The sequence below is a fragment of the Eleutherodactylus coqui genome, chromosome 13 (genome assembly GCF_035609145.1).
Source record: "Eleutherodactylus coqui strain aEleCoq1 chromosome 13, aEleCoq1.hap1, whole genome shotgun sequence".
Classification (NCBI taxonomy): Eukaryota; Metazoa; Chordata; class Amphibia; order Anura; family Eleutherodactylidae; genus Eleutherodactylus; species Eleutherodactylus coqui.
This window is the reverse complement of record NC_089849.1, coordinates 116,988,408-117,008,448: the sequence shown is the minus strand read 5'-3', so window position 1 is coordinate 117,008,448 and position 20,041 is coordinate 116,988,408. Positions and strand designations below refer to the sequence as shown.

At 39.8% G+C, this 20,041-nt stretch overlaps 1 protein-coding gene across 1 annotated transcript; it reads right to left on the bottom strand.

The window, feature by feature from the left end:
* Positions 1-2,234: 2,234 nt before the first annotated feature.
* PDE6G (phosphodiesterase 6G) lies at positions 2,235-6,024 on the bottom strand. Its single transcript, XM_066586550.1, has 3 exons — positions 5,879-6,024; positions 3,501-3,541; positions 2,235-2,311 (listed from the first exon to the last, which is right to left on the bottom strand). The coding sequence occupies exons 1-3, from the start codon at positions 6,022-6,024 to the stop codon at positions 2,235-2,237; spliced, it is 264 nt and encodes an 87-aa protein (XP_066442647.1).
* Between the last annotated feature and the right edge of the window lie 14,017 nt (positions 6,025-20,041).

The following is a 20,041-nucleotide window of genomic DNA, read 5'->3' as shown; positions in this document are numbered from 1 at the left end:
TGTAATGTGTAAAGGAGAAGGCAGAAAGAGTTAAAAACCCTTTCTGCCTTCTCCTCGGGGGTCCTCGATGAGGACCAGTGCAGGAGTGCATCTGCACTCGATGTGTCTGATGATCGGGTGCAGATGCACTCCTGCACTGCAGTGTCGGGCCTGCCCCGACAACGGAGCTGTGGAGGGAAATTATGATGTCGGGGCAGGCCCCGACATTGGATTGGAAAGGGTTAAGAGGGGTTTTCCCATGACTTACAATTGCTTCACAACCACTCTGTCCTTCCTGGTTACTGCTTACCAGAACATGTGACTACTACAGCCAATCACCAGCTATAGAAAGCAACTGCTATGGCCAATGATTGGCTGCAGCAACTGGGAAGGACAAAGTGGTTGTGAAGCAATTGTAAGTCATGGCAAAACTGCTTTAACCCCTTCCGTGGCAGGTTTAGGTAGTCTTCAGCACATTTCAACATTGATTTTTAGGAGATTTTCTGGGCGTGCCACTAAAGGGGTTGAAAGATGATATGAGATTAGAAAAGGGATCTGCGACACCAGAGGCATAATTTAAAGCTCCTGGACCCCAGTGCAAAACCTGTAACAGGGCCCCCAACTATAATGCTTTATTCATAGTACTAGGCTCTCTATATGGAGAAGAGAGGCCTTATGGGCCCCTAAAGGCTCCTGGCCCCGGGTACAACCGCATCCCCTGCATCCTCTATAGTTACGCCAGGGAACAGTCTGATTGCCATTAGGGAGTCGGGAAGGAATTTTTTCCCCAAAAGGGCTAATTGGCTTCTGCTCTTGGGGTTTTTTGCCTTCCTCTGGATCAACAAAACAGGAGGCTAACAGGCTGGACTAGATGGACATTGTCTTCATTCGGCCTTACGAACTATGTTACGATGACACTGTTGTCCACGGGCTATGTCTGCCATTGCAGCTTCACCCCATTCAAGTGTTACGTTTGACCTGCAGTACGAAAAACAGCCAATGTGGCACTGTCTTTTTTTGTCCAAATGTTATATAATCCCTTTAATTTGCTTCACTTTGATTTACTGGGTTGTATAGGATTAGAAAAACATAGCTGTTTTTTTTTCAAAAACTGTGCCACACCAATCCATGGGCTGTGTTTGGCAATACAGTTCAGCTCCATCAAAGTGAATGGATGCTGATTTGCAATACCACACACAACCTGTGAATAGGTGCGGCACTGCTTTTCGGAAGAAAGCAGACATGTTTTTCTAATCTTGTACAGCCTCTTTTAAGTATTAGCTGTGGGTGGGCTTTAGCTAAAAGTGTTGGGTTTTCCCTAAAGAATGGAAGATCTTGAAAAAGGAAGGAGACAAAATGGATATTTCCGGGTAGACATACAGTAGATTTTATTGTATGGTTCACCATTTGGATTATGATATGAAAAAGAGCCAAATGCTTATCTGGAGTGAGGGCTGAACAATGGATATGGACACAACATGGACAATCTTTTTCTCGTTAGAGGCAAGTCTTGCATCTCCATCACTCACCCCCTTTTCCTAGACAAAAAATGCCAAGAAATCCCACCTATTGCTGTGTTTCAATAGTGAATGAAGTTGTGCTTTTACAAAGGGACACAATGATCAGAGTTTTAGATCGCCTTCCTTCATTTAGGGCAAAGATTCAGTTTCTTGCCCCTGGCCTCTATCTAAATACCCTGATCATGGCAGAATGGCTTTTGCCAACTCTTGGCCCATAATGCAAAGAGAAAAGAACAAATTTGCCAAAATTCTAGGAGGAGAGACTAACTGAATCCTAAACAATGTATGTTGTTGCTGTCACACAGTAATGATGCTAGGAGAGGCAGCAGATGTACTATTGGGTTTTTAAGGGATTTTGGGGACAACAGGTGAAAAAAAAACAACATTGGCAAAAAGCAAAACATAGAAGAGGGTGGGAACTGTAAAATAATATAAATCTCATGATGGTTGATGTGTGGAGAGGTACATGATCATTCACTGGGGCTGTCTGGAGTATGTTGTACAACATGAAGGTTGTGACACGGATCTCTAGTGGTTGGGGCAGTTGCAGTATGTGTGCAGGTTTTTTTGATTTTGCCAGGGGAAAAAGCCAGCAGTTCAGCACCGAGACCTCAGAAAAGGAGAGTTGGGCGACCTTGTCCTGTACCGAGTCCTACACACACTACATCTCCCTGTAGCGACCAGCCAGGAAATACAAACAGGCTTGAGCAGAGGAGCAGGTAGAGGAGTAGGTCTCTAGATGATGCCGTACTGGGCCAGCTCGTGCAGCTCCAAGTGGTTGAAGGCTTCCCAGGGGCAGATGACGGTGATGTCTGCAAAGAAACAACAATACACAAAAGTGAGGAAATTCTCTAAACCTTGATCTTAACCCTTTCCAATCCACTGTCTGACATCTAAAGACATTCTGATTCAAAGCTATACAGCTGCGATGTCGGAAGACGTCCGGCGGGGTATTCCCACTATAGATTACTGGCCGCTCTGTTGTCAGGGGCCTCTCCAGCATGTCCCATACCGCAGTACTGGCTCTAGCCAGCAGATGGCGCCATTGTATAATAGCAGAAAGAGAAAGCCCCCTAGGAAACCCTGAATCCAAAATTGGATTGCAAAGCGTTAAAGAACCTCAGGACTAACCAGCAGGGCTTTCCCAAATAATTTTTTGCTCCCTACAGTTTCGGCTTTTTTTCTGCACTTAGTGGGGCATGTCCCAAGAATCGTGCCCACAGTGTACAGTGCAACAAGTTGTTGTTGTTTTTTAAATCATCCCTATAACATTTGAATTTTTCCACAACAACATCTAAAACTCAGCTTAAATAGTCAATACAATTTGTATCCTGGCAACTGGGATATGATTAACTATTGTTGAATATTTCTGGTGGTATTACATGGTTTAGGGTATTAATAAAGATATCCTTGGTGGTCTAGACTATCTTTGTTGTTACTGTATGTTATCTATGGGTGAAGATTTAATTTAAGTACATGCCTGGCATTCTAAAGTAGTTAAGGGGTTAATACTAGCATCCCTGGTGGTCTATGGTAGGAAAAAGGTGTGCATGCTAGGGTCTTTGGTGGTCTAGGGTAGGTAAATTATGGCCATATTAGAATCTTTGGTGATCTAGGGTAGTGAGAGGGTTATTGGCAGTCCCCTGGTGTTCTAGGGTAGTGGGTAAATGTTTCATATTTGGTGTTCCCTGATTTACTCACCTCCCACGCAACAGAAATGTGTTTTGTATCCTGTCTGACAGGAAGCTGAATGTGATGCACTTATCATGTTCAGCTTCCTCTGTTTTTAACCCAATAACCTCACAGATGATGCTATGTAAAGAGACAGCCCTTTTGTTGGTTTGGGGTGTTTTTAAAACCTCTCAATTTTCAAGATCTCTGCTTGCTGCCAGTAAATGATTAGACTTTATTTGTATAAGACTGGATTAGCCTTTCTCTTAGTATTGGTGATTTAACCCTTTCACCTTAGAGTAAAATAAGGCAATGCAAAGTTTATTTTACCTGTTCCTAGACCTTCCATTCCAGGGATGTCGTCACCAAACCTGTAAGGGAAGTATGGAGATATTTCAGCTTGCAGAATGAAAATTGTATTGATTGCAGTTGATGCTACTATTCAGTTTTGGCCGATGTACCCAAGCCCAATTTTTCAAATCTGACATGTTTCATGTCATGTGGTAATAACTTTAGAAAGCTGTTCTGAGATTGTTTTTTCATGACACGTTTTATTTTATATCTATGGTAAATTTCGATTGCTATGTTTTGTGTTTATCCTAAATCCCAATTTTAGAGAAAACATTAAAAAATTTGCATTTTTAAAAATTTGACATTTTCTTTTTTTAATACAGAAAATTATACCACACAAAATCCTGAAATAACATTTACCATATTCTCATATTATGGCACCCTAATTTTTAAAACTTTCCTTGTTATCTTTTCCATTCGTTACAAGGCTTAGGCTGGATTCACACAGGCCAGAATTGCTGCGGAGGGTCCGCACAGAAATTCCACATGCATTTTAAAAACTGAGACTAAGCAGCAAAGTGCACGATATTTGCAAAAATCTCATTCACATGCTGCCAACAGTCCCCTGCGGACAAGCCGCGCAGAATTCAAATCTACGACATGTCAATTTTGGCACCATTTCCGCTGCGGGCTCTCCTCTTTATGGGGAGAGATTTATGCAGCGGTGTACAGGCTGAAAAGTCACTTTCTGCTGCAGAAAGCTTGCTGAATTTCCGTGCGGTCCTGCTGCGGACATTCCACGAGATTTCCATCCTGTGTAAACCCAGCTTTACAAGTATAGCAGCAATTTTTCAAATTTGGAAAAACATTTAAATTATTTTTTTCTGGGACCTGTTCAGTTTTTAAGGGCCTGTGTATTAGAAACCCACTATAAATCACTCCATTATAAAAACTTCACCCCTCAAAGTATTCAAAACCACTTTTAGGAAGTTCATTAACCTTTCAGGTATTTCACAGGAAGTAACAAAAAATGGCGGTGAAATGTAAAATTTCAATTGTTTTGCAGATTTTAAAGGGAGCCTGTCACCTGCCTAAAGCACCATAAACTAACTTATAGTGCTGTTACACGAGGTGACAGGGAGCTGGGGGATGTATTCTGCATATTCACCAGCTTCCTGGCTCCCGCAGTGCCTGACTGTGAAGTCGCTTAACGGCCGAAAATCTGACTCTTTTCAGAGTCCCATGCAGGCTCTCTCCCATACAAGTCTATGAGAGAGCGCATGCACAGGACTCTGAAAAGAGTCAGATTTTTGGCCGGCACATGTACTTTACAGGTTGGCATCGTGGATACCAGGAAGTGGATTAAAGAAAAATAAAGCACCTAGCTCCCTGACACGTCCCCTAACAGCACCATAGGTTAGTTTATGGTGCTTTAGGCAGGTGACGGGTTCCCTTTAAACTTTTTTTTATGTATCAGAGCCAGAGTTATTAGAAAAACAAATCGCTAAATCTATTGTCCCGAATCTGCAGTTTTTAAGTAGACTTATTTAATTCACGGACAGCACACGGATTCATTGTAGACTATGAGGCTATGTATACTGCTGTTTTTTCAGGCGATGGTCCGCAAGAAAAAACGAATTGCATGTCCTATTCTTAGAGAATTGGAAGATGCAAATGCATGTCAATATGCGGGCCATCCGTATATCAGATATCCATGTGGTGTACAATGCGATTGTCCTCTTGGCCGTAACTCAGACACCAACTGACCAATTGACCAGATTGGCAATTTGACCAGATCTCCACAAAATCTACATGTGTCCTCTTCTTAGGCTAGGTTTACATCTCTGTTGGAGGTTCCAACAGAAGCCACTGTCACTGTTTCCAGAAAAAGACATAGAAAATATAGCACAGCATGCTAAGCTATATTTTCCAGTACATTGAGAAGCTCATTTGGGTGGAAAATCTGCCATGGACAAGCAGACTGCAGAATCTGCATGCCTTACAAACATATCTGCTGTGGGATTGCTTTGGATTTCATCCTTTGCAAGTCCACATCAAAATCTGCATTGAAGATGTGTTTTTTTTCTGCCACTTGTGAGTTCACCCTTTTCTCAATGGGGCTCATCAAGCGCTGTTGGTGTGCATCATGTGCAAGATCAAGCACGGCCTACAACAGAACAGAAGAATGGTAATTTGAGCACAGAAGTGAATCTAGCCTAAATGAGGTCTCTACTGGGAATCTGAAATACTTCTTCAAGGAGTTTTCTGGTTTAGAGAAGTGGGCAGCCACTTAATGGAAGGAAATGCATTTCCCTTAATAGTTCAAATGTCCTTGCCGCAGCCTTGATGAAACACAGTGGAGAATGATGCCTAGTGGGTGTCATCAACAAGTGCTAGCTAAGTCCATGTTTCCTTACCCCTGAACTCCTTTCTTCGGAGGTTTACTCTTAAACTGCCTGGTTTGTCGCTGCTTGAATTTGGGTGGTCCTTTCCTTGGGGTGGCAGGTCCCCCAGTCACACGTGTAGCAGATTTAATTTCATGCTTTGCTGGTTCAAGATTCATGGTGAGCTTGGAAGCTCTTTGGCTCCAGTAGACTCACAGGCAAAGTGGAAAAAATCTGGGTGACGCCAGGTGAAGGTAGGAATTCTAGAACCACCTGGAAGAGAGAGAATTCCATAAATACTCAAGTACCACCCTAAGGAAATGTAGGTCAGTTGTATGCAACATCTTTGGTATGATGGATATAGGATGGATTTCTACTATGGTCTACTTATAAGCCATCATTAGGTCTGTATTCATACGTGTCCTCCTCATTCCCATATCTATATTTAGAGATTGTTCAGACTTTTGTTACCACACATATTATTGGCCAGAAATTCAAAACCTTGGATCACACCATACATCCCTATTCTATGTGAGAAGGATCTGTTACTTCACCCCACCATTTGGAATAAGACAAAAGGCTGTGAGACTGTTGGGTTGATTCCTCTTCCCTTGTTTTCTACCTCATCCAATGCCTACCTGTGAGACCGAGGAATGGGTCCACGAAGAAGTGGGTCTCGTCCTATCCTTGACAAATAGACTACCTCTATGGTGTGTTTCCTAGCATGTTATCTGTTCTTACTAGGAGCCATGTCTGGAGAATTGCTGAGAACTTCCATCTTTGATTATAAGCCTAGCTTATCGTGAACTTTGACAGTTGGCAGATCTAGAACATTTTGATGGGATCAAACTTGACATTTATGGTGTACTATATACAGATCTGATTAGAGTTGCTCATTATGTTTACTTCAAAGGGGAGAGGTTTCTAGCAATGGTTTATCTGCTATGGAAAAGGAGCATGCTGATCTCCAAGATGCCAAATACGTTTTAACCACCACTATTTGCTATCGGTCTACCCCTTTGTTAATAGAAACAGAAAATTGACAGCCGAAGAAGACCACATGGTTCATCTAGGGCAGACTTAGATGGACCATGTGGTCTTTTCCTGTTGTCAATTCTCTATGATTTTTTTTAGCAAAGTGGTAGACCAGCTGGGACTGGGCCCCCTCCTACCAAGAGGCACATTGCAGCCATATAGCTTATTTGATGGTAAATACAAGCTTGTTGTCGGTGTCTTTAATCTGTTGTATGAGAGAAAGACCCCCAGGCTGGTATTTGTCTTTACTTTGTTTGAGGCCACTATGCAGATAGAGATCCCTGCTCAACTTCACAATGCCTAGACGTGAACCAAAGTTACAAAATAGAGTAACCAAAACCTGATTGATTGCAACATCATAACACCCCATAGCTACCAGAAGGCCAGTTTTAGATGACCCCACTATTATGAGAATTCATTAACTAAAGATCTATTTAACCATGTTTTCAAGCTCGGCATTGACCCTTGTTGCACAGTACAGTTGTTGGCATTGCTTTCTTGTCAAACTAAGATCCGAGGTTTGACTGTAACCAAAAACTTAAAATCTAAATTCCTTCCTGTTGTTTCTCTCCTTGACTTACCCATTTTTTACGTCAGTTTTGAAAAGAAACTCTAATCTATGCTGACTTATGTATTAAGTCGGCTCATGTCTGATCCTCTTAACCCAAGGACATGAGAGACAGTTGTGAGAATGGGATGTGTAGTAAGAGCAAAAATACTGCAGGGGGCAGTCTGGGAACACAAGTGCCCATATTAAATATGAATGTAACTGCTCATTGACATTGTATGTGTACAGCATTATAACAAGCAAATGACTCTTCCTGTAGTGAAACCCATAGTAACTTCTCCCTGTAACAGAGATGATGGTAGAGGCGAAGTACTATAGTATTTATAGTTTTTTACATATGGTAGCAACATAGAGGTCAGCATTATAGTACCATAGTTCTATTCTTGTACGTAGAAGCAGTATTATAGTGGTTCTATTCTTGTACATAGGGGGCAGTATTATAGTAGTTATATTCTTGTACATAGGGGGCAGTATTATAGTAGTTATCTTCTTGTACATAGGGGGCAGTATTATAGTAGTTATCTTCTTGTACATAGGAGGTAGTATTATAGTAGTTATATTCTTGTACATAGGGAGCAGTATTATAGTAGTTATACTCTTGTACATAGGGGGCAGTATTATAGCAGTTATATTCTTGTACATAGGAGGCAGTATTATAGTAGTTATATTCTTGTACATAGGAGGCAGTATTATAGTAGTTATTATCTTGTACATAGGAGGCAGTATTATAGTAGTTATATTCTTTTACATAGGGGCAGTATTATAGTAGTTATATTCTTGTACATAGATGTCACAGTGGCCTACAAGTTCTTTAAATTATAACAAACATTCACCAAAAAGAACTTTACTGATAGTTAAAATTTAACCTTTATTCATATGTATCTTAAAAAAGCCGTATGCATATATACGTAAGTAAATTCCCTAATAAAAGAATCCTTGTCCGTGATACACTTGCACAGATAGTGGTGGTTATTATGATTATTTGTACATGTCACCACTCTTTTCTTATACCCACATAGCCGAGGGTGTCAAATGTTGTGTGAACCGACACACTCTGTTATGCTAATAGCACTCTAACTGTCAATTTCACTCTCTTATCTAAATCAGATAGTAAAGCAAAATTGTTTAATATAGATAGTATGTTACAGTTGTCAGATAGCTTATTCCACATGTGTTTCTCTGGAGTCAGACTATTTTCAAAAAAGCGGAGCTTCAATCAAATTGTTCCATCTATCAATCCATCAACGCGTTTCTATAACACCGAATATACGTGTCATTTCATCAGGATGGAGATTGTTTGGTTATATCAAGTTTAGCTTATCAAAAGCCACCTGTAACCTTTCTGATATACTTTTAATTTTTGTATATGCTCCAGCCCACAATAGGTGGGATATAGCTTACTACGTTCGGGCTCGTCTTGATGTTAAGACTATAAACCCAGTAGTCACATTTGTTTGCAAAATCTGTACTGATAGAGACAGACAATGGTTAAGTGTATCAGCTTATATTACTGAAGGGCATCCAATCAAGACTGCCTACAGGTTGTTTCAGCTGAACACTTATCTATCGTCATTAAACCCTCATTTATGGGGCATGCAGAGATACTAAATCAATCTTGCTTACAATGTCTGTACTGATAAAGACAGGCAATAAATGAGTGTATCAGCCTATGTTTCCTAACAGGCATCCAATTGAGACTGCCTGCAGGCTGCCTAGGCTGAACACTAATCTGTCCTCACTAAGCCCACATTTACGGGGCATGTAGAGACACTAAGCCCACATTTATGATATGGAAAAGGATCTGGGGGTATTAGTGGATAATAGACTAAACTGGAGTAACCAATGCCAGTCAGCTGCTGCAAAGGCAAATAAAGTCTTGGGGTGCATTAAAAGAGGTATAGGGGCAAAGGACGAGAACATTATCCTTCCATTATATAAGGCACTTGTCAGGCCTCACATGGAATACTGCGTACAATTCTGGTCACCGGTGCTCAGGAAAGATGTCACAGTGCTTGAGGGGGTTCAAAGAAGGGCAACTAAACTAATACATGGAACGACGGGACTGGAATACCCTGAGAGGCTATCCAAATTGGGACTATTTACTCTAGAAAAAAGAAGGTTAAGAGGTGATCAAATAACCATGTATAAGTACATGAGGGGACAATACAAGGATCTCTCCCAAGATCTGTTTACACCCAGGACCATGACGGTAACAAGAGGACATCCGCTACGATTAGAGGAAAGTAGGTTTCATCACCAACATAGAAGGGGATTCTTTACTGTAAGAGCAGTTAGACTGTGGAACTCTCTGCCGGAGGAAGTGGTGATGGCAAAATCCATAGAGGAGTTTATAAGGGGACTAGATGTCTTTCTGGAGAAGAAGGATATTACAGGATATAAATCTTAGGTTAAGTGTCAATCCGGGTATACAGGAAGGTAGGAACTATTAGGGGTTGATCCAGGGATTAGTCTGATTGCCATTGGGGAGTCGGGAAGGAATTTTTTCCCCAAAAGGGCTAATTGGCTTCTGGCCTTGGGGTTTTTTGCCTTCCTCTGGATCAACTCAGTAGGATAGACAGGCTGGACTAGATGGACATTGTCTTCATTCAGCCTTACATACTATGTTACTATGTAAGAGAGTTGATACTCTAACCCAAGGTTTTTAGGGCACAGATAGCAGTCTCAATTGGATGCCTGTTAGGAAACATAGGCTGATACACTCATTTATTGCCTGTCTTTATCAGTACAGACATTGTAAGCAAGATTGATTTAGTATCTCTGCATGCCCCATAAATGAGGGTTTAATGACGATAGATAAGTGTTCAGCTGAAACAACCTGTAGGCAGTCTTGATTGGATACCCTTCAGTAATATAAGCTGATACACTTAACCATTGTCTGTCTCTATCAGTACAGATTTTGCAAACAAATGTGACTACTGGGTTTATAGTCTTAACATCAAGACGAGCCCGAACGTAGTAAGCTATATCCCACCTATTGTGGGCTGGAGCATATACAAAAATTAAAAGTATATCAGAAAGGTTACAGGTGGCTTTTGATAAGCTAAACTTGATATAACCAAACAATCTCCATCCTGATGAAATGACACGTATATTCGGTGTTATAGAAACGCGTTGATGGATTGATAGATGGAACAATTTGATTGAAGCTCCGCTTTTTTGAAAATAGTCTGACTCCAGAGAAACACATATGGAATAAGCTATCTGACAACTGTAACATACTATCTATATTAAACAATTTTGCTTTACTATCTGATTTAGATAAGAGAGTGAAATTGACAGTTAGAGTGCTATTAGCATAACAGAGTGTGTCGGTTCACACAACATTTGACACCCTCGGCTATGTGGGTATAAGAAAAGAGTGGTGACATGTACAAATAATCATAATAACCACCACTATCTGTCCAAGTGTATCACGGACAAGGATTCTTTTATTAGGGAATTTACTTACGTATATATGCATACGGCTTTTTTAAGATACATATGAATAAAGGCTAAATTTTAACTATCAGTAAAGTTCTTTTCGGTGAATGTTTGTTATAATTTAAAGAACTTGTAGGCCACTGTGACTTCTAGACTTTTTCTCTATGGCTGGTTTTTTGTCAGGACACATAGATACCGGCTCCAGGCTAACAGAAGCAAAGTCGGTCTTTTCTAGCCAAGATTTGGACACAAATACTCAGGTCATATCAATTAATCAGGCATTCAAAAACTTTACAAAGGCCTATAAGGAGTTTGTACGGACATGGTGGGAGGTCCAAGGGTTCTCAAATTATTTGGAAAGTAAAATTGTACCGTGAGGTCTTAGGGTCCATATCTCCCCTCCCCCAAGACTACATAATAGCCCCTTCTTAGCTAAATGGGAACAGGAGGCGACGGAAAGTTCCTTTAGGTTCATGAATCTCTTATTAGAAGAAGAGAAACAGAATCTTGACAGAAATAGCAAAACTCTAGAAGAACTGATAAAAGAAACAAAAACATTTTCAAACGAACAAGACTTTAAAAAAAGGGAGAACACACTTAAATTAACAGTAGAAAAATACACCTGTTATTTGAAAGAACGCAAGCATTTTCAGTTTTAAAAGAGATCTGACTGACTTTAAAGAAAACAGGGTATACGAATCAAGTTCTCATACAGAATCAGAGCTTAGTTCATCTGAAGGAGAGCAAGTACGGAAACGTCAAGAAGAGGTCGCTTCCCGGAAAAATTTAGGGGAAAAGGAGGCAATAGATCTAGGACACGTGGGAGAGGGAGATATGGTTCCAGTGAAGGCCGTTTTTTAGGCCAACCGATCTCCAGCTATATGCTGAGAGATCGGGGGAACATAGGAGCCTTCCAATAAAACCGAATGACCAAATTCCTAAAATTAGCAACAGAAGAGATGACCTAGGCAATCCCAAGGAGGATGAATTACAAATCATAAATCTTTCTTCAAGAACTTTATCAGTTGATGAACAAGCACTTCTAAAAAAAGGTCTATCATTCATTCCTACTAACAGGTATAATTGCTTCAATTGAACGAAAGACATATCTCTTTTTCTACGCAAATTGCGTTGGAAAAAGCACTTTGCAATAGAAGGGAGGAGGAAGTGTACAGAAATGGGTTTGGACCCCAGTGATCGGGGAGCTCTTGAAATACTGGAATCCTTAGAACAAGAGAATGAGAGAGATCCTGGACATGGACCTTTCACTGACCTTAGGCCCAAAAATACCAGCCTACCGTCAGGTGAATGTCCGTTCATTGATCTCTTTGAATCGATGGTAAACAGAGATCTTAAAGATCTGTCCCAAAATAAGAACTTTAAACAACAGAATTTAACATCTAAACAAAAGAAGGCGTTGTTAGCTCTTGAGGATGATACTGAGATCATAGTGAAACCCTCAGACAAAGGGGGCAACATCGTAATCCTAGACCGTAAGGATTATCGACAGATGTGTCTCAAGATACTTATTGATAGAACTACCTACAAAATCCTAGGGTATGATCCCACTGATAGTTTTCTGAAAGGACTTGGAGACATCCGTGTATCATCTAAGGAGAACTCCCTGATTGGTGACAAAGAATTCTCCTTTATGTACCCAAAAAACCCACAAATCGCTACATTTTATGGGTTACCCAAAGTACACAAGGGCTTAAAACCCCTAAAAGGGAGACCTATTGTCTCTGGCATAAATAGCCTAACGCAGGGAGTCAGTAAGTATCTTGATCAAATCTTAAGACCGTTTGTCGAAGCTTTGCCTACCTATGTCAGAGACACAATGGATGTTTTGAAAAAACTGGAGGGTATTTCCTTGTCACCAGGAACTATGTTGGCAAGCCTAGATGTGGAATCCCTCTACAGTTCCATCCCCCATTTAGGAGGGGTGGAAGCTGTGGAATTTTTTCTGTCTCAAAGAGGGAACCATCTGAAAGAGCACAACGCATTCTTATCTCGTCTATTGTCATTCGTCCTCGAACATAACTATTTATTGTTCGAAGGAAAATTCTTCCACCAGCTCAGGGGGACGGCTATGGGGAGCCCTTGTGCCCCCAGCTATGCCAACCTATACCTGGGCTGGTGGGAGGGGACGAGGGTGTTCTGTGAAGAAAATGAAAAATGGACAGCATCGATTGAATTATGGCTGAGATTTATAGATGACGTACTAATCCTGTGGACTGGTGGTACTGATGAATTCTACAACTTTATCTCAAGCCTGAATAACAACAATCTGAACTTATTTCTAACTTCCGAAATTGACCCGATCAAAATTACATTCCTTGATCTGGATATCTCAAAAACTGAAGATAACCACCTGGAAACCACGATTTTCCGAAAGAAGACAGCGTCAAACACTCTCCTCCATTGGAGTAGCCATCATCCTCTACCACTGAAAAGAGGAATCCCTAAAACTCAATTTATTAGGGTGAAACGAAATTGCTCAAATGAAAGCGAATTTAACGCAAAATCTCAGGAAATGTACCAAAGGTTTCTTGACAGAGGCTATCCGGAGAACGTGGTAACAGGAGCTCAGAACCAAGCCAAGCAATCTAAAAGAGAGGATCTCCTTGAAGTAAAATCCAAATCAGGGAATGACAAACTGATCAGAGTGATAGGCTCTTTTGAGGAAAAATCTCAAGATGTGCAGAATATTCTCACAAAATACTGGAATATTCTTATGAAAGATTCGGACATTAAAGAATTTCTACCAGAAAGGCCCATGATCACCTATAGACGTGGGAGAAACCTTAAGGACCGTCTGGTCCATAGTCATCTACCACAGATATCATCAATGAATACGTGGTTACAAAGAGAACCAGTAAAGGGCTCCTATCCATGCTCAGGGTGCAAAGCATGTAAATACATGCGTCGTTGCAAAACATTCAGAAGTTCTTCAACGGGCAAGGAATACATTATACAAGACTTCATCAATTGTAGATGAAGTGGAGTTGTGTATATGGCAACCTGCCCATGCCCAAGGGATTATATCGGTAAGACGATGCAGCAACTGCGACGTAGAGTACTCGCACATGTTGGAAACATAAATCGCAATGAACAAACGTGTCTGGCATCGCATATTAAAGAGAAGCATGGTGGAAATCCTGACGCAGTAACTTTCTGCGGAATTGAAATGATTAAAAGTAATGGCAGACGAGGAGATGTAGATAAAAAACTCCAACAAAAGGAATCTGGGTGGATCTTTAGATTAGACTCATGCGCACCCAAAGGATTAAATGAGTGTCTATCTTTTGCATCATTCATCTAATCGACCTTTAATATATGAGACTCCTTTAGATCTATCGCCTTACATGAGAAACCGCTTTACCACTTTGGCTATAATTATGCTAGAATTAAAGGGGTTGTCCCGCGAAAGCAAGTGGGGTTATACACTTCTGTATGGCCATATTAATGCACTTTGTAATGTACATCGTGCATTAATTATGAGCCATACAGAAGTTATTCACTTACCTGTTCCGTTGCTAGCGTCCTCGTCGCCATGGTGCCGTCTAATTTCAGCGTCTAATCACCCGATTAGACGCGCTTGCGCAGTCCGGTCTTCTCCCTGGTGAATGGGGCTGCTCGTGCCGGAGAGCTGGTCCTCGTAGCTCCGCCCCGTCACGTGTGCCGATTCCAGCCAATCAGGAAGCTGGAATCGGCAGTGGACCGCACAGAGCGCACGGTGCACCATGGGAGAAGACCCGCGGTGCATCGTGGGTGAAGATCCCGGCGGCCATCTTGCTAAGGTAAGAAAGAAGTCGCCGCAGAGCGGGGATTCGGGTAAGTACTAAACTGTTTTCTTTTTTAACCCATCCCTTGTGTTTGTCTCGCGCCGAACGGGGGGCCTATTGAAAAAAAAAAAAACAGTTTCGGCGCGGAACAACCCCTTTAAGTCATATTTCTTTGTAAAAAATTATGCAGGTTATGAACATCTCATAATGAAAGATTTTTGAGGAGTAATCGGCTATAAACAAGATTACATTCACCATCATTATCAATAAGCTGGAAGAAGTTATACAATCTATTACATTCTAGCAGATTACTCCCTCCGAAAGCTACCTGATATTGCAGTATATTGTCATCAACGTAATACAACATGGGAGTCTTATGCATCTTTGAACTGTTACAACATGCCAATGCATAATGCAGCATGAATTAGCAATACCTTGGTTAGAAATGACCAATTATGCAATAGAGTCTATTTGCAGCAATAAGACATGTAATAGAAAGGTCAAATATAGGCTATATGAGAAACAACGACTGAAAGCATGACAGGTACCATCATTATTAACCAGATTGTAGAAGAAAAACATGATAATGCCGTATAGTCCAATATACTATCCTCTACGCAAGCTAATGGATATTACATTTATTTGCTGCCAAATATATGGTTCGCTAACTAGAAAAACGGGATACCGAAATAAGAGTTACCTGTATGATGCAGTGCAAATTGACCGACACCGCATATATAAAGGATATCTTCATAACATGCTAATGCATAATGCAGCATGTAGAGGAAAAACATGATAATGCTGTATATATTAGCATACTATATTTGATGCAAACTAATAGGTACTACATTTATTTGCTGCCAAAAATATGGTCCGCTAACCAGAAAAACGGGATGCTAAAACAAAAACTACCTGCATGATGAAGTGTGAACTAACCGGTAATCCATATTTGAAGGATATCTGATAAACGATGCAACACAATCTATTTTTAAGAATATGACATAAAATATCATTGTCATTAATGGGCTATGTGAAAAAGAATGTATTCTACTTGATTCCAAAATGTCATTGGATGATGTGAATCACCAGATACCACTGTGAATAATTAAAAAGATAGGAGATTCATGAACTTCATCCTCGAACAACACAAGATGTCCTAAAGAATAATAAATGAATAATAAAAACAATGATACCTACCTGTTTAATGGATGCTCAAAAATGTGATCAAAAAATGTGATCTGAACTGTGTCTGGCTGACTAATATGACTGTTGCTTTATATATCATCTCTCTTGGGATATATCTGTCCTAGCACAATCGCTTCCCTCCCTGCCCATCCACGGTCCAAATAAAATGAATGTCGGTGGCTTAAAGGGGTTGTCCCGCGCCGAAACGGGTTTTTTTTTCTTTCAATAGCCCCCCGTTCAGCGCGAGACAAACCCGATGCAGGGGTTAAAAATAAAAACCGGACAGCGCTTACCTGAATCCCCGCGCTCCGGTGACTTCTTACTTACCTGCTGAAGATGGCCGCCGGGATCTTCTCCCTCGGTGGACCGCAGCTCTTCTGTGCGGTCCATTGCCGATTCCAGCCTCCTGATTGGCTGGAATCGGCACGTGACGGGGCGGAGCTACGAGGAGCCGCTCTCCGGCACGAGCGGCCCCATTGAGAAAAGAAGAAGACCGGACTGCGCAAGCGCGTCTAATCGGGCGATTAGACGCTGAAAATTAGACGGCACCATGGCGACGGGGACGCTAGCAATGGAACAGGTAAGTGAATAACTTCTGTATGGCTCATAATTAATGCACGATGTACATTACAAAGTGCATTAATATGGCCATACAGAAGTGTATAACCCCACTTGCTTTCGCGGGACAACCCCTTTAAGTACATCTAAACATCCATCACAATAAAGGCACATAAGTTACAATTGTTGTTATAAAGACAATTTATTCTAACATCCAAATAATAGGGACTGCATGCCCTGTAAATGTGGGCTTAGTGTCTCTACATGCCCCGTAAATGTGGGCTTAGTGTCTCTGCATGCCCCGTAAATGTGGGCTTAGTGTCTCTGCATGCCCTGTAAATGTGGGCTTAGTGAGGACAGATTAGTGTTCAGCCTAGGCAGCCTGCAGGCAGTCTCAATTGGATGCCAGGTAGGAAACATAGACTGATACACTCATTTATTGCCTGTCTTTATCAGTACAGACATTGTAAGCAAGATTGATTTAGTATCTCTGCATGCCCCGTAAATGTGGGTTTAATGACGATAGATAAGTGTTCAGCTGAAACAACCTGTAGGCAGTCTTGATTGGATGCCCTTCAGTAATATAAGCTGATACACTTAACCATTGTCTGTCTCTATCAGTACAGATTTTGCAAACAAATGTGACTACTGGGTTTATAGTCTTAACATCAAGACGAGCCCGAACGTAGTAAGCTATATCCCACCTATTGTGGGCTGGAGCATATACAAAAATTAAAAGTATATCAGAAAGGTTACAGGTGGCTTTTGATAAGCTAAACTTGATATAACCAAACAATCTCCATCCTGATGAAATGACACGTATATTCGGTGTTATAGAAACGCGTTGATGGATTGATAGATGGAACAATTTGATTGAAGCTCCGCTTTTTTGAAAATAGTCTGACTCCAGAGAAACACATATGGAATAAGCTATCTGACAACTGTAACATACTATCTATATTAAACAATTTTGCTTTACTATCTGATTTAGATAAGAGAGTGAAATTGACAGTTAGAGTGTTATTAGCATAACAGAGTGTGTCGGTTCCCACAACATTTGACACCCTCGGCTATGTGGGTATAAGAAAAGAGTGGTGACATGTACAAAATCATAATAACCACCGCTATCTGTCCAAGTGTATCACGGACAAGGATTCTTTTATTAGGGAATTTACTTACGTATATATGCATACGGCTTTTTTAAGATACATATGAATAAAGGCTAAATTTTAACTATCTGTAAAGTTCTTTTCGGTGAATATTCTTGTACATAGGAGCAGTATTATAGTAGTTATATTCTTGTACATAGGGGGGCAGTATTATAGTAGTTATATTCTTGTACATAGGGGGCAGTATTATAGTAGTTATATTCTTGTACATAGGGGGGCAGTATTATAGTAGTTATATTCTTGTACATAGGGGGCAGTATTATAGTAGTTATATTCTTGTACATAGGGGACAGTATTATAGTAGTTATATTCTTGTACATAGGAGCAGTATTACAGTAGTTATATTCTTGTACATAGGGGGCAGTATTATAGTAGTTATATTCTTGTACATAGGGGGCAGTACTATAGTAGTTATATTCTTGTACATAGGGGTCAGTATTATAGCAGTTATATTATTGTACATAGGTGGCAGTATTATAGTAGTTATATTCTTGTTCATAGGAGCAGTATTATAGTAGTTATATTCTTGTACATAGGAGGCAGTATTATAGTAGCTATATTTTTGTACATAGGTGACAGTATTATAGTAGTTCTATTCTTGTACATAGGGGGCAGTATTATAGTAGTTATATTCTTGTACATAGGGGGCAGTATTATAGTAGTTATATTCTTGTACTTAGGGGGCAGTATTATAGTAGTTATATTCTTGTACATAGGAGGTAGTATTATAGTAGTTATTATCTTGTAGATGGGAGCAGTATTATAGCGGTTATATTCTTGTACATAGGTGACAGTATTATAGTAGTTATATTCTTGTACATAGGGGACAGTATTATAGTAGTTATATTCTTGTACATAGGGGACAGTATTATAGCAGTTATATTCTTGTACATAGGAGCAGTATTATAGTAGTTATATTCTTGTACATAGGGGACAGTATTATAGCAGTTATATTCTTGTACATAGGGGGCAGTATTATAGTAGTTATATTCTTGTACATAGGAGCAGTATTATAGTAGTTATATTCTTGTACATAGGAGCAGTATTATAGTAGTTATATTCTTGTACATAGGTTACAGTATTATAGTAGTTATATTCTTGTACATAGGAGCAGTATTATAGTAGTTATATTCTTGTACATAGAGGGCAGTATTATAGTATTTATATTCCTGTACATAGGGGGCAGTATTATAGCAGTTATATTCTTGTACATAGGAGGCAGTATTATAGTAGTTATATTCTTGTACATAGGGGTAGTATTATAGTAGTTATATTCTTGTACATAGGGGGCAGTATTATAGTAGTTATATTCTTGTACATAGGGGTCAGTATTATAGCAGTTATATTATTGTACATAGGTGGCAGTATTATAGTAGTTATATTCTTGTTCATAGGAGCAGTATTATAGTAGTTATATTCTTGTACATAGGAGGCAGTATTATAGTAGCTATATTTTTGTACATAGGTGACAGTATTATAGTAGTTCTATTCTTGTACATAGGTGGCAGTATTATAGTAGTTATATTCTTGTACATAGGGGGCAGTATTATAGTAGTTCTATTCTTGTACTTAGGGGGCAGTATTATAGTAGTTATATTCTTGTACATAGGAGGTAGTATTATAGTAGTTATTATCTTGTAGATGGGAGCAGTATTATAGCAGTTATATTCTTGTACATAGGGGACAGTATTATAGTAGTTATATTCTTGTACATAGGGGACAGTATTATAGCAGTTATATTCTTGTACATAGGAGCAGTATTATAGTAGTTATATTCTTGTACATAGGGGACAGTATTATAGTAGTTATATTCTTGTACATAGGAGCAGTATTATAGTAGTTATATTCTTGTACATAGGAGCAGTATTATAGTAGTTATATTCTTGTACATAGGTTACAGTATTATAGTAGTTATATTCTTGTACATAGGAGCAGTATTATAGTAGTTATATTCTTGTACATAGAGGGCAGTATTATAGTATTTATATTCCTGTACATAGGGGGCAGTATTATAGCAGTTATATTCTTGTACATAGGAGGCAGTATTATAGTAGTTATATTCTTGTACATAGGGGTAGTATTATAGTAGTTATATTCTTGTACATAGGGGGCAGTATTATAGTAGTTATATTCTTGTACATAGGAGCAGTATTATAGTAGTTATATTCTTGTACATAGAGGGCAGTATTATAGTATTTATATTCCTGTACATAAGGGGCAGTATTATATAGCAGTTATATTCTTGTACATAGGAGGCAGTATTATAGTAGTTATATTCTTGTACATAAGGGACAGTATTATAGTAGTTATATTCGTGTACATAGTTGCAGTATTATAGCAGTTATATTCTTGTACATAGGGAGCAGTATTAGGGCTCAGTCACACGGGCGTTTAGTGCCGCGATTTGCGCATGCGTCCGGCGATTTTTTAAAACCATTGCTTTGCAATGGTATCG